The sequence below is a fragment of the Penicillium solitum genome (assembly GCF_028829755.1).
Source record: "Penicillium solitum strain IBT 25940 chromosome Unknown utg000004l_segment0_segment0, whole genome shotgun sequence".
Classification (NCBI taxonomy): Eukaryota; Fungi; Ascomycota; class Eurotiomycetes; order Eurotiales; family Aspergillaceae; genus Penicillium; species Penicillium solitum.
This window is the reverse complement of record NW_027072124.1, coordinates 2425390-2439342: the sequence shown is the minus strand read 5'-3', so window position 1 is coordinate 2439342 and position 13953 is coordinate 2425390. Positions and strand designations below refer to the sequence as shown.

General features: G+C 44.6%; 6 protein-coding genes across 6 annotated transcripts; 2 read left to right on the top strand and 4 right to left on the bottom strand.

Moving 5' to 3' along the window:
* Positions 1 to 45: 45 nt before the first annotated feature.
* On the bottom strand, positions 46 to 1679 carry N7455_006922 (uncharacterized protein; the record flags this gene model as incomplete). The annotated part of the gene is made up of 2 exons (XM_065605457.1): positions 46 to 378; positions 1344 to 1679. 2 exons carry the CDS (start codon positions 1677 to 1679, stop codon positions 46 to 48), a joined length of 669 nt encoding a protein of 222 aa, XP_065461311.1.
* Positions 1680 to 3100: 1421 nt separating this feature from the next.
* Positions 3101 to 4665, top strand: N7455_006921 (uncharacterized protein; the record flags this gene model as incomplete). Its single annotated transcript, XM_065605456.1, has 2 exons — positions 3101 to 3164; positions 4322 to 4665. Coding segments are annotated over 2 exons (408 nt in total), but the record flags the coding sequence as incomplete, so codon positions are not given.
* Positions 4666 to 5061: 396 nt separating this feature from the next.
* N7455_006920 (uncharacterized protein) lies at positions 5062 to 7317 on the bottom strand (the record flags this gene model as incomplete). Its single annotated transcript, XM_065605455.1, has 12 exons — positions 5062 to 5261; positions 5324 to 5390; positions 5456 to 5515; positions 5573 to 5876; positions 5928 to 6022; positions 6074 to 6169; positions 6217 to 6335; positions 6391 to 6511; positions 6570 to 6937; positions 6985 to 7049; positions 7105 to 7200; positions 7256 to 7317. The coding sequence occupies 12 exons, from the start codon at positions 7315 to 7317 to the stop codon at positions 5062 to 5064; spliced, it is 1653 nt and encodes a 550-aa protein (XP_065461309.1).
* Positions 7318 to 7802: 485 nt separating this feature from the next.
* N7455_006919 (uncharacterized protein) lies at positions 7803 to 10465 on the bottom strand (the record flags this gene model as incomplete). The annotated part of the gene is made up of 20 exons (XM_040953577.2): positions 7803 to 7847; positions 7902 to 8059; positions 8113 to 8166; positions 8224 to 8370; positions 8427 to 8682; positions 8738 to 8821; positions 8871 to 8893; positions 8956 to 9010; positions 9065 to 9135; positions 9189 to 9224; positions 9280 to 9406; positions 9459 to 9524; positions 9583 to 9716; positions 9770 to 9777; positions 9831 to 9946; positions 10003 to 10107; positions 10159 to 10186; positions 10240 to 10250; positions 10301 to 10399; positions 10454 to 10465. 20 exons carry the CDS (start codon positions 10463 to 10465, stop codon positions 7803 to 7805), a joined length of 1635 nt encoding a protein of 544 aa, XP_040815900.2.
* A 350-nt stretch (positions 10466 to 10815) lies between these two features.
* Positions 10816 to 12200, top strand: N7455_006918 (dihydrodipicolinate synthase family protein; the record flags this gene model as incomplete). Its single annotated transcript, XM_040953698.2, has 8 exons — positions 10816 to 10924; positions 10989 to 11009; positions 11066 to 11106; positions 11159 to 11307; positions 11361 to 11463; positions 11515 to 11627; positions 11684 to 11997; positions 12049 to 12200. The coding sequence occupies 8 exons, from the start codon at positions 10816 to 10818 to the stop codon at positions 12198 to 12200; spliced, it is 1002 nt and encodes a 333-aa protein (XP_040816095.2).
* A 246-nt stretch (positions 12201 to 12446) lies between these two features.
* Positions 12447 to 13763, bottom strand: N7455_006917 (uncharacterized protein; the record flags this gene model as incomplete). Its single annotated transcript, XM_040953697.2, has 4 exons — positions 12447 to 12725; positions 12780 to 12974; positions 13034 to 13466; positions 13528 to 13763. 4 exons carry the CDS (start codon positions 13761 to 13763, stop codon positions 12447 to 12449), a joined length of 1143 nt encoding a protein of 380 aa, XP_040816094.2.
* Between the last annotated feature and the right edge of the window lie 190 nt (positions 13764 to 13953).

Below are 13953 nucleotides of genomic sequence, written 5' to 3'. Positions count from 1 at the left end.
AATTTTGATATAGGCATGGCTCTTCAAAGCTATAATATCCTACTGTCAATTATGAAGCATTCCGTCCATACTCAACTCCGGGAAATCAAGCGACTCTCCGAAAAGATTCCCTGCCCAGTCAACACCGGAATCATCCATCAAATCTAATAGAGACTGGAATGCCATATCATCAATCTCCTTTTCCTCAATATGCTGCTCGTCATTTTCAGAGACTAGTACCAAAGCAACTGCATAGTGAACAATGGCTTGGAAGTCATGGGCGAAATGGAATGTCGTGGCCGGAGAAACACTGTCGAAGATGTCTATTGCAAGACAAAGGAGTCGAGCGAGCACTGACCGAGAAGAGGAGGGAAGGCGTGTCAAGATTTTCCCTTTCTCCTGACTAGAACCTTGGCTACAAATCTGTAGGCTTTCTGTTTTCGATATTGTCAGTAATTGAGAGGCTTAGATCATCGCCTCAAAGTATCTATATGAATATCTCACCATCGATGATGCCTCGAATATAGCAAATACATAAGAATATGATAGCGAACGTATGTGAAATCCAGGTTGAGTCCACCGTGTAGTATAATCGACTCACGGACGAACGGTCCATATTGTATGACCCGTCGGGAAAGCTAGATAGTTGCTGCGAATCTAGTGAGAAGACAATATCTGCCTTGAAGGTCGATTGTGCTAATATTATTTGCGCTGCTGCGGTCAAGCTAACTGAAAGTGCCTGTCGGAAATGTGGTTCACTTGAATCCGTCGATTGTCGATGTACCCGTGGGGAAGAAAGTAGTGATGCGAGTGATGCACAATTGAGGGAGAGTCGATACCACTACATCGCTGGTTAGATTATCCCGGATAAGTGTAGATATGTAACTGCATACCCGGGCTGAAGTGAATGGCAAATGGTTGTAATGTGATTCCGTTTTCTCTGGTGATTGTTAATAACTGTGAGTATAAGATGTCCCATAAACGTACGTAAACGAGAAAACCAAGATCTGCGAGCCGTCAGTAAGTAGGTCAAACAATGAAACTGCCTGGATATTCGCTTACCTCTCCCAATCATCTAAATCACTGTTCAACTTTTCCAAGCAACTCCGTTGCAATTGGCGGCCAGATTTATCCCCAGAACTAGACATAGCAAGGTGAACTATTCCGACAAGTTCCACAAGTCCCCTTACTCGAAGATCCGCAGGGGACTGCATCAACCCATGAGAGACAAACCTCCACGCTACCTGAACCGATGGACCAGGATCAATTGATGCAGGTAGACCAGATGTTAGCATGAGATTAAAGTTGCATGTGAGTAAGTTGTACCACACTCGTAGCCTTTTTACATCCTCTATGGATGGTACCTTGTTGGGGGTTTTAAAAAGTGATGTGGCTGATTGCTCGAGACCCAGCAGGACAGAGTATCGTTCTGCTAGCCCTAAGACAACCCAAGCACTGATCTCGTTGTATCGACTTTTGGCCTTAGGTTCGCGATAGGTACTTTGACACTCAACATTCTCGTCTTCATCATCTTCTTTGCTGCATGGCATCCACTGGGCATAGAGAAGAAGCACACAGATAGAGTCTAATGTGACATCTGATGGAGTGGGCCGGAGAAGGAGTTTGGAGACCGCTTTGTCGAGTAATTTTGTAAGATCGTGGAATCGGGGATGACCGACAATAGAACCATCACTGGACATGAGTATTATTAGCCTGGCTTCTGGATCTAGCAATTCTCGCTCTCTACCTTTGATCACCCATATCCCAAAACCGGGTACCAACTGAGCATATGGCCAGAATGAGTGTTGGGCTTGTTTGAAGGTATTCCTGCCATGTATCCCGGATGCCTTCACCTAATACAGGCGCCGAGGCATGGCAATGTTGAAAAAATCTACTGCATATTAGTAGGTCGAATTTTCCCCGAACGGAGTTGTACAATACATTTTAACTGCTCGCTCGACCTCTTCGACTGTAAGGAGTCCCTGATATGTAGGGTCGTATATGTTCTTGTATCTCTGGGCTCTCAAAGTTGATGCATCAACTCTTTCTTCCGCAAGCACTTTTAACGATCGCAGTGTTGCAATAGGAGGACCCAGATGAATTCCGTCAATACTTGACTCGGGAGAATTATATATGTCGCTTTGACTCCTCGAAAGAGCTTCCTGGTGCTCAGGCTGGATATCTCTAGGTCTTTCCTTTGTATTGACGTTGAATGGACCCTTCTGATTTTCTAGCTCAAATATTCGTGTCTCGTGTTGGTTGAGTCTGCTTCAGGTTTTAACATCTGCTCTTGACCGAATGGAAATTTTGAGTCTCACCGATTTTGAAGTTCAATTACCAGTTGTACTAGACCTGATGGACTTTGAGTCAGATCCAATGTTGGAACTCTATCTGTCTCAAATGAACAAGTGATGCTTAGTCTTTGACATCGCTTGCAAGGTAATTGTAGATTGTATTCTTCGGACGATGGCAAACATCGTTGTTTCCGCGCCCGACACTAAAACGGATGTGTTGAGTATCTATATCGCCTCGTTAAATTTGTAGCACTCACTTGTAGACAAGCTCGGGCAATCCGACGCGTCTTGGCGGGCCGCTCATCATCTGTACTATGATTGTCTGGCCAGTTGGTATTGAAGGACATGTTCACCCTATGCTACCGGGACTAAGACAAGACACGAGACACATCTTAAAGAGTCAGACTAAAGAAAAAGGCCTGGGGATACTGGTTGCTCGTTATCAGTGATAACATCTTAGATGCTGATTTGCTACCGATACCCGGGTGTTCCAAGGTTCCCGCCCACGTACAACCCACCTTGGTTTAGTGGAACTTCCATCAAAGTCTAATTTCGACAGGATATCGGATGGTAAGGAGATTTTGAGGAACTTACCCCATAGAAGCTCGGAGTTAGGCCGAAACTACTTTTAAATCACTTGTGCACAATAGCCGTGCCAAGCGCCCAACACACCATCGGGGTGTGTTGGTGCGCCCCACCAAACGCAAATTTCCCACTAAACGCAAAATCTTCAATTTATTATCACTTTTGTACCTATTTTCTACCACTCCACGATATCAAATCGAATCAAAAAAATGGAAAATCAAATCCAACTTGCAGTCAAAGCCTTCTATGAAGCCGACAAGCCTATCATCGCCCAGTTGGCGCGGGAATTCGACGTACCGTACCATCGTCTTAGGGCCAGGATTCATGGCCGCCAGTCTTATGCCGACCGTAGCAAAGCAACCAGATCCTTGAATTCAATTCAAGAAAAAGCGCTTACTAGCTGGATTCAAACACTAGATAATGCACATATATCACCTACCCCAGAGATGGTTGAAGCTGCTGTAAATACCATTTTAAAAAAGGCTGGCGAAGATCGGATTGTCGGCCACAATTGGGTATATCGCTTTATTACAAGGCTCCCCCCTACGCTCAATTACATTACCCAAAGGCCAAAGGAGAAATCAAGGGTTAATAGTGAGGATTACGGTACATTATTCCTATAGTTTAATGATATCTCCGATCTATTTAAACTATATAAATTCCTACCCTATAAGATCTTCAATTAGGAAGAAACCGGCTATCGAATCGGCGAAGGTAAGCCACGGAAGGTTATTACCTCTCGTACAACTAGCGATATCGCTAATAGAGGTCAATCGGAATCAATTACTGGCATTGAATGTATTTCAGCAGATAGCTGGTTGATGCTACCATGGTTTTTACCGAAAGGTAGTAGCTATATAGCGGAGTGGTATAAAAATATTACTACGCCTAATTATCGTTTCAAACCTACCCCTAATAGCTAGATTGACGATAAGACGGCATTTAAATAGCTACTCTCCTTCCACGAAGCTACTATTAAATTAGTACAAAGGGGTAGGCTAAGGCTACTTTTAATAGACAATCATAGCTCCTATGCTTTCTACCATATATAACATATCTCTGTCAACCGCTCAATAGCCCGGCATTCTAAAGCCTAAAATATCACTTCCGTACGATGAATAATGAGATTGTTATATAGGGTAGAAGTACAAGCCAAAAACGGGATTTTTTCCGGATTATTCAAACGATTCGAGAGTAAGCTTTTACCTAAAGAACAATTAGATCTTCTTTTAAATCTAGGGGTATTTGGCCCCTAGATCTAGAGATAATTCTTGATCCTCTACGTTAAAGAGATCTCGCCGCCGAAGGGTCCACCCTTAGGATTTTCACGCTGTCGCCCCCACCCCCCCCCCCGGAGTTTATAAGTTCAGTCACCAATTCGCCGCTAGATACAATTGAGCGGGTTAAGAAGCTTAATACTAAGCTTCTTAATGATCTAGATTAGATTAAACATCTATCTAAAGGCATACAACGGTATATTCAACGGAGCATATATACAAATACGCTTCTAACCCAAGAGGTTGATTTATTAAAGGCCTCTTTGAAGAAGTCTCAGTCCCACAGATCAACTGCAAATACCCCCAAAAATCGGAAATCGCTTCTTAGGACTAAAGGCAATGTGCTATCACCTATATGTGCAAATAGGATGATGGTAAAAAGACAGGATGTTGAAGCTAAGAAGTTGAAGCGGCTACAGGCAAAGCATGCCAAGGAATTGGAAGCTCAACAACGGGCTCAAGAAGCAAGGGATTTAGCAGAAGCTGAGCATGAAGCTTCAATGGCAGCAAGAGATAGCAATGGTAGTAATTGGTATATAGATAGCCGTGGTGGTTACCTGTAAATAGTGTATTTATTGGTTGAGAAATTGAAGATTTTGCGTTTAGTGGGAAATTTGCGTTTGGTGGGGCGCACCAATATCCGGTACGAATATTGGGCGCTTGGCACGGCTATGTGTCATATTTCGAGTAGAAATGCTACTTTTGACCTACCTCGGAGGTGCACCACCTTTAATCTAGAGCCCACACGCCCACTTTTAGGCCCTAATCTTGTTAGCCGTGTTGTAAATTAGTTGGAGAAATACAAATGGTGTCATAGCCCACCGATAAAATATTGAACAGTTTCTAGACGGAAGACTTGAAGCGAATATATTGTATTTCCACTCAAGACTGCTTCTCGCAGCACCTTCTATAGACCCCAGACAGCTTCATTCATAGAGCCAATCAGCTACAGTGCGAGGATCGCGAGCAGCTCTAGGGGATACCGGCCCCAATTGACTCGGTCCACGTTTTACATACTCTCCATCTCGCACCTTGCCGGTTATCTTGCCATTTGCCCACATGACCTTGCCACGAAGAATTGTATATCGAGGCCAGTTTTCGAACCTCATCCCTTCGTACGGGGTGTCTTTAAAGGTACAATGTTAGCTTTCCGTGATTGAAAAGAACATCATGGATTATGGCACTTACAGTCGACGTTGTGATGCAGCATCGAATTAGTGAGATTGAATGGCGAGAACGTTTTCTCTGGGTGCCACTAGAATTCCAACATGTCAATATTATTATGGAGCAGCGGTTTCGATCCCGGAATTTATATCTTACTATCACAAAGTCGGCATCTGATCCGGGCATTAATGCCCCCTTCTTAGGATACAAGCCGTACTATCGATAGGTCAGCATTAACCCAAGGAGGTAGAAAATGTGTAGGCATCTAATTACCAGTTTGGCCGGGTTTGTCGATGTCAACTCAACGAATCGCTGCGGCGTAATGCGACCACTAGCCAATGCCCCCGTATAGAGCAATGGTAGGCGCGTTTCAACGCCCGGGATCCCATTGGGAATAAAGCGAAATGCGCCCCCTTTCCGTTCCAATAAACCTTGCAGCTCTTCTCCGCTGCATGGCTTCTCTCCCTCCATACTTGCTTCGTGCTCTAACACACCGGATGGTTTTCCATGAGGGTGGTCGTAGCGGAAAGGGCAATGATCGGATGAGTAAATCGTGAATGTCCCATTTGACAGGCCGCTTTTTAGATGTCAGCCAAATATACCCCGTATTAAATGCAGCCAACCTTACACAAAGAGCTCTTCGTGATCAGCTGCGGTGGGTGGGGGAGGTGGTGAGCAAATCATCTTGCTGTTTTCGAAACATGTTGGTGAGTGAAACCGTTTCTATAATTGAAATTAGTGATTGTGTATTTGCTTTAGGTTGGGGCAAGTTACCAAATCATCCCAGGTGAGGTGGAAGTATTGAGGACATGTCTCTGCATATACTGGCAGTCCCATCGTCTGGGCACGACGCACATTGGCAGCACCAAGCTACCTGATTTAGTATAAGACTCTTGTCTTGTGAGAACTGAACGTACCACTGAGCCAACATGAACAAACAAAATCGGATTCTGGATGAGCTGTGCTAAGGCAATCGCTCTATTGGTGGCTTCTCCCTCAACAAGCGGAGGACGCGACAAGGCGTGATAATAAGGAGCTGGTATAGGTTAGCAAGCAGGAAACGAAATTGCAACAAGTATGTGTGTACTTACCAACCATCCCCTTACTCTCCAATTTCTCTGTGTCTGGGTCAGTTTTAAACATTCTATATCCCTCAGCAATTGATTTACCTGTCAACCATTCTATCATATCCCCATTCTCGGCATGAATCATCTAATACAATATTAACCGCCATCCACTGTAGATATCATGTTGGCAGAGAGCAACTCACTGTGGTAATAGAATTCTTCCTTGCCGCAAACATAACGTCCAACATTTGTGAGTCAGTCAAACGCTGCGTCGCATACGTTAAGAATAGCTTGCAGCTACTGATCCCCCAGTCTTTGATCAACACTGGTAGCTCATTCTCAAGAATATCCGCATCATTGCGAACAATAATGATGTGGAATCCGTAGTCCACATAACTGCCCGTCTCCTCAGCACGGGCATTATACCTTTCAGCCACCTTCAAGAGGCTCCGGTCTTCTTCCGCTCTGGTTTGAGTGGCGAAGGTGATGATCGTAGTGGTTCCACCAGCAACAGCACTTCTTGACCCAGTCTCAAAGTTATCGGAGCATTCGCCGCCGAGGCCATGTGGACCTACGAAAATTAGCCTCAATGCTGATTTAAACAGGTGATTTAGCTACCGGTTTTCAGGTCTTGACATAAGTGGACATGTGCATCGACACCCCCAGGCATTACATAGGCACCTCTGTATTTCACATGTTAATTGTGTGTTTGGCTTTTCGGATTCGCAGAGCACGTACTCAGCATCTATGATCTCAGTGCCTGCCAACTCATCATCTGTGAATGAATTCGCAAGAGATTGGATTTTTCCATCTTTGACCCCGATACAACATTTGCTTTATTTCGTTAGCGACAATAGATCTGTTTATCGAATCATCAGAGGCCTGGTACCTGATATCGCTGGCAGTCACAACTGTCGCATTAATCACAACCAAATCAAAGTTAGGCGCCATGTTCTCGATAGACTTGTCAGTATCACAGTATCAAATTGAGAGAGGATGTTGAACTGGGGTAAAATGGAATAGAGCGGGACGCACGGCTCTCTAGCCGACTGCCATCGGCCGGTGCCGCTTATCTTTCCGATGACAGGAACAGTGTGTTTTTGAGATATAGGATTGTCTATCGCTATCAAGTTGATTATGGGTGATAACGCGTTACTGAATTTCCCCTATCGCCCCACACCAAAGGCACGTTGTATAGCGCCCAGGGTTCGAAGTGGCTTTTAATTCCTAGAGTCTGTTAGGACAAGTTTTATTTATGTTAGGCCTTATATTTTGCGGGAGCAACCCATACGAAGTCTACTACAATTAACGGCGAGAAAGAGAGATAAAAAGTAATTCAAATTGAAACAAGCACTTTGTCTATCGTATACACAGCAATAAAATGAGATTATATATTGTTAATCACACATGGCTAGTCGGCGCAAGATAATTATTACCTAGATCCTATCGGAAATCTTCTGCCACAGATTCTGAGCGCTCGCCTAGACGGTCAACTGTTAATTAGATGAAACGCTTGGGGGTAACATGGGACTAACCTTCTCGGTAACCTCAATCGAAGAGCCGGTGATAAAGTCCATATTGGCATAATCGACCATCTTTGACTTGTTCCAGAACTTGTATCCGAAGAAGAGCACAGCGAAGAACGGAATTGAAAAGTAGGTCGTAACAAAAGTGGAAGCGTCAAAGGTAGGCACTGAAACGGAGGTCAGTAAAGGGAACGAGGTGCTTCATGTCTTGCAAACTCACTGAAAGAACCAAACCCGCCGAAGATGATGACCATAACGCAAATTGAGATTCCATCTGAAAAATCGCAGAAATTAGTATCTCCCACACGAAATAGAATCTTGTAAAACGAACAATACGATAGATATGGTTGAAGAGGTGCCATATATGGGAGTGTCTTTCGATCGATGCCCTGTGCCTTGAGACCTTTATTCCAACGGATGCTGGTCCACAAGATCCCTGTCCAGGAGATCATACCACACATCGCAGTCATGTTCGAGACTTCATTGGCATTAGTTTGATAATCTAGCACAAATTTCCTCAAGATATTCACTCACAATAGCCAAACACTTTGCCCGCTTCTCCGTGTGCAGCGGCCATAAATGACAGGAAAGAGAAAGCACCACAGAACAAAAAGCAAACCCAAGGGAAGCCGTCTTCCCGAGTCTTGAGAAAGATCTTAGGGGCATGTCCGCGGGTTGCCAGTCCGTATAAGGTCCTCGATGAGACAAAAAGATCGGCTGTACCGGCAGACCATGCGCTGGTGAGAAGGGCTGCATTGATAATGGAAGGGAGGACCGAGATCCCGGAGTTCTGTTTGTATATGTTAGCTTCTTGGCCCTAAGGCAATGTTTGCATGGTAAATTACTTGGATGGCGATAACAAAGGGACTCTTGGCCGCAGTAGAAGAAAGACTGAGAGAGGGATCGGAGGGAGACACGAGAAGTCCGATCTGTGGTTGTAAGTAGACTGCTAGTCACTATCGAGGTTTGGACACTTACCAAGAAAGCACTGCAGATATAGACTGTTTTGAAGGGAAGGGAAGTTAGTATATTGGCGTCTTGGGAAGGAATAACTTCAACTAACATAGTACAAGCCTAATCCAGACACTCTTGATGGCCTGCGGGACATTCCTTCGTGGCTGTAATAGGTTGTAAGTGAAGTGAACTTGCGATTAGTTCAACAAAACTCTTACGTTTGAAGTCTCAGCAGCTGCAATTGCTGTAATTTCAGATCCAATAAATGCGAACGCAGCATTGATCAAAACTATAAACCGATGAGTTATTCGGTACGAGCTGATAGGTTGAATCTGGTCTTACCGCTGAAGAATCCGAGGAAACGCCCTTTAGAACCGGCTTTATTAAACGTTAGATTCCGGTAAACATTGTGGTACTGAATTGAGCGGCTTACCAATGCCTTCATACTGTACGAATCCACCGGTTTCGTGCCAAAATTTGAATCCGATTGCCTCGTGGTTAGGACCACCACCGGCACTAATGATAACACCGGTGATAATAAGGCCAATGATGGTCACAACCTATATCAGTCAGTATCTCCGCGGTTTTGAGACTGCACGATTCCAATCTTACTTTAATTGAACAGAACCAGAATTCCATTTCACCGAAAACTCGTGTTCCCGCATAGTTGATAGCAAACTAGATGGTCATCAGTATCACTTGTAATCCCATTATTTGGAGAAAAAAAAGTCCATACCACAACTATAAGCATCAGTCCAACCCACATGGCATTGTTACAGATGCCAGTGGAGCATGTAGAATCTGCCTGTCCCGCCGGAGTCCAAAATGTAACCAGAACAGCCGCCGCGGAAATTTCGGCCGGTAAGACAACTATAAAAGTTAGATATTTCCTGCTTTGCCGGGATAAGCAAGAATAGTCGCACCAATATAACTAAAGCATTTGTAAGCCCAGGCTCTCATAGATCGGAATACAATCTCACTTACTTGTACCAGAACAGAATACCCATAGCAAATCCAAGCTCGGGTGAGTTAAACCGGCCAGCCAAAGCAAATTGACCGCCAGGAATGGGAAATTGCGATACCATCTCACCGAGAGCAACCTGTAGATGGTTGTTAGCCCTGATTGAAGATATGAAGAAGTCTGCAGTTGCCTTACCATTACCGAATATAGCAACGAAGCCATAATACAGTATCCAATAAGAAGGCCAGCTGGTCCACCATTCTTAAGATCACTCGCTGTGCCTAGAAAGAGGCCAGTACCCTAAAAATTTATCAGCACGAAAACAAAGTGATAGTAGGATGGGTGACTGACGATAACACCTCCGATAGCAATCATTTGTCTAGATCAAATTGTGAGTCCCTTATATCAAGACCCGAACGTGCTGCCACTTACAGATGCCGTGGCTATATTCATTGTTAGCTCACTCCAGTAGTCAAAGGGTGGCTTGACATACCCTAAGCTGTCGTTGGAGGCCATGGTTGCTACCTGTGTCTTGGATAGTTCCTATGTCGACAGGAATCTCGCTGGAATCGTAAGCCAGCTCTTTGGTTTTCTGAGATGTAGGTTAATATCAAAATATCTTACTGCCCAAGGAGATATATCTTACCTCGTCCTGCATATTGTTTAACGTAGCTGGTCGAGGAATGAATCTTAACCTTCGTCAAAAGGGAGACCAATAATCATATATAACTGTCAACCCATCCACACAAAAACGCCTCGTGAAGCTTAAACCAACTCATTATCTCTGCGATAAGGCTTCTCTTCCAACCGTGGAACGGTTGGCCACAATGCGGGTCGAGCGGAGACTTGCCGCGTCTATCTTATCAGCGGCTTACAGACCGATGCTCCCGATACTCACGCCCCTCATAGGTACGAAGGGGTCGTTGGACATTAAATATTGAAGAACCTCAAAATCTGGAATTTGACTTAGTGACTACTATTATTCAACTGCTTGTAAACGATCTTACAATGGCGTACACTACACGACCACTCCGGCCAGGAGTATACGTGCCACTGCCAACTTTCTTTGATGAGAACCAAGAGATTGACTTTGACAGTTACCGGAGACATCTGCTAGGTAAGATAGGGCTCATCTTTGAAGATACGCTAGTCATATGAAGCTAATCTGGCATCAATCACAGCTATGGTCACCCGCGGCATGGGTAAGTTGATTTAACGCATAGTATGAAGCCACACACTAATGCGACCACTCGTTCAGTACCAGTATGTGCTGGATCGTTAGGGGAAGCAGTTCATCTGGTAACTTCCGTTCCTTCTGTTATGCATTTATTATAATACTAAATCTTCTTAGGATTTCGATGAGCGTGTATCTCTTATCCGCTTCATTAGGGCAACTTTGGATGGGGAAGGGCTGCACTCTACACCAATAGTCGCTGGTGTAGGGGGACTCAGTACCAGAGAAACCATCAGCTTGTCCAAAGCTGCTGCAGATGCCGGGGCGTAAGTTGGCACCGAATCCCCCTGGCTGAGTAGTTTCCTTCTAACAATAACAGAGATGCCGGAATGGTTATTCTGCCGGCCTATTACGCTACAAGTCTGAACACGGACATGGACCAAGTCATTCAATATTATGTTGATATTTGCGAAGCATCACCGGTATGAATTGTTCATAACGCACTATATGTATCATTGCTCATGAAGTGACAGATTCCTCTATTGCTATACAATTTCCCTTCCAACGCTGGCGGCCAGGATATGTCTTCAGAGGTTATTAGTGCAATTATGAAGAAATCAACTAACTTATGTGGAGTAAAGTTGACGTGAGTTTCAACCTTTTCGGCAACTACTGTCATTTGGATAGCGCTGATAAAAGCAGATGTGGTGGGAGTATGGGGAAGCTGATCCGTCTTCAGGCCCTGATCTCTGAAGATACCACAATAAATGAGACACGAAAATTCCCATTCCTCTTGCTGGACGGCCTTATTGCAGATCTGACCCCCTGGATGCAATGTGGTGGTCATGGCACTGTTAGCGGTATTCCTAACTTTGTACCAGTGGCTTCTATGAGGCTCTGGTCACTACTGAATTTGCCGTCAGCAACGGAGACCGAGCGCAAGGAAGCGAAAAAGATCCAAGGAATTCTTGCTCGGGCTGATGCTTCTGCGGTTCCAGGTGGTATACGGGCCATGAGTTGGTATCTCCCTAGAAGATATTAATGGATGTTACGCTAATTATACACAGAGTATGCATTGAACAAGCTGCATGGGTATGGAATTGCTCCGCGAAAGCCATTGCTTCCATTGAGGGAAGCCGAAGGGGAGGAATTTATGAAGGTTTTGGATGAGGCAATGCGGCTTGAGCGTGAACTAACAGAGATAGCATCAACGCCATAGCATAGTAGTCTATTGCCGCGATATCAAAACAAGTTTCCCCTTATACTTTCATCTCAGGAACGTGCTCATATTTACTGACCAAAAAGCGGAAGAGGTGAGTACTGAAACGGAAGGAAACCAAGAGTAGAAGAGGAAACCAAGTAGGCGGTTGAGCCACCAAATTTGTAAATCAAGTTTATATGTACATGGAATAATCAGGGTATTATACACAAAAGAAAAGGGCAGTAAGTCGTAGAGTCAGTATATTTAGTTCAACAGGAACCGTGTAGGTGTCTCTTGGGGTTGGAGCTCCAACGAGACAGAAGTTTTCCGCTTTTTGGGGGTGAAGACGTGTTTCTTCAATCCCTTATTGAAATTCATGATACACATCACGGAGTTGATGAGTGTGAGAACCATCAAAAGTGCTGACACTGCTGCGAATAATGTTAGGGACACCCGGAAAGATCTGAAATCAGTGCTCTCCAAGTTGCTGTGAATTCGAAGGAGGATGAGGACAAGGAATCCAAGTATAAGAAGCATAAAGAACTGAGTGGATGGTTAGTTTGTAGGTCAGATATTGTCGCACTCGAGAATGCTCACCATCATAAGTATGAGAGATTTCGTTTTCTCACGCTTGCAAAATTGAGCTGAGAGGACCAGGGTCATTATCGTGACTGGAATCACAGAGGCATTGATAATAAAATCGAAGTCTTGGGTTTGAAAGACGACAAGGAGGATTTGGAGTTGAGTTCCGAATACGAAGAAGAAATCGAATTTCAGGAGAGCAATATACACCTGGAAAGAATTGGGTCAGCTATAGAACAAAGGACATTGCCAGCATTGTCGCAACAAACCTGATATACGAAATATCGACGCTTCATCTGCAAGTCCGCGCTTATATTCTTGTATATAGACCATGAAAACTCCGCACGCAGCTTCCACGTGAAAAAGCTCATACACAGAGTCCCGGTACCTAAAAACACTGGGACAAGAATGAGTTCAATTTTATACAAGTCCTGCAGACGGTCACTGAGGCTTTGATCGGCCAAGGTGGCGATAGTATCCTTGATCTCCCGCATCTGCAGGATGCCAAATGCGAACAGGCCCTGGTTACAGATACAGAGTCCGACCAGCTGGATTGTGTTCCTCCGACGCAGTGCATCATATGACAGAGCCAGTTCGTATAGCAGAGCGAAAATATATAGTCCTAGGAATGACTGAAGGCGCATTTGTCCGTTTGTTTTGCTGTCGTCGTCGAGCTCGTCCCACAAGCTCATCAGTATCCAGCTAATTTTCCCCATAAGCTCCAAGTCCGAGAAGGCACTGATATTCGAGGTCGGGCCCCTACCTTTCAATTGCCACTGTGAGGACGGTCTCGGTGATGACCGTTGTTGCAAATAATCGCGTCCATAATGTGTTGGGGACGTATAATAGAGGTCGGCTGTGGTTTGGGGCCTTATGATGGTGTTGTTCGCTCATGACGGGACTGAGTGGCACAGAATATGTGCAGATCTCAGATTCCTTGGAATTGTTGTAAGCATCGTTGGTTTTTTGTTGGAAAGTTTGGAAAGGTTTAGATGTCATATCAAAAAAGCGAACGTGGAGGTGAAGTAAAGTGGACTTGACTGTTTAGACTAGTTGCCCTTTTCAGGAGTTTTCGGATATTCAAAAACATCCTAAACCGAATACGACTCCTTTCACTGTGGAGCCCGCCAGGCTGACCACGTAAGGCCCTTTTAGATCAAGCCAAGATCAATCTAGTGGCGCTCTAGTT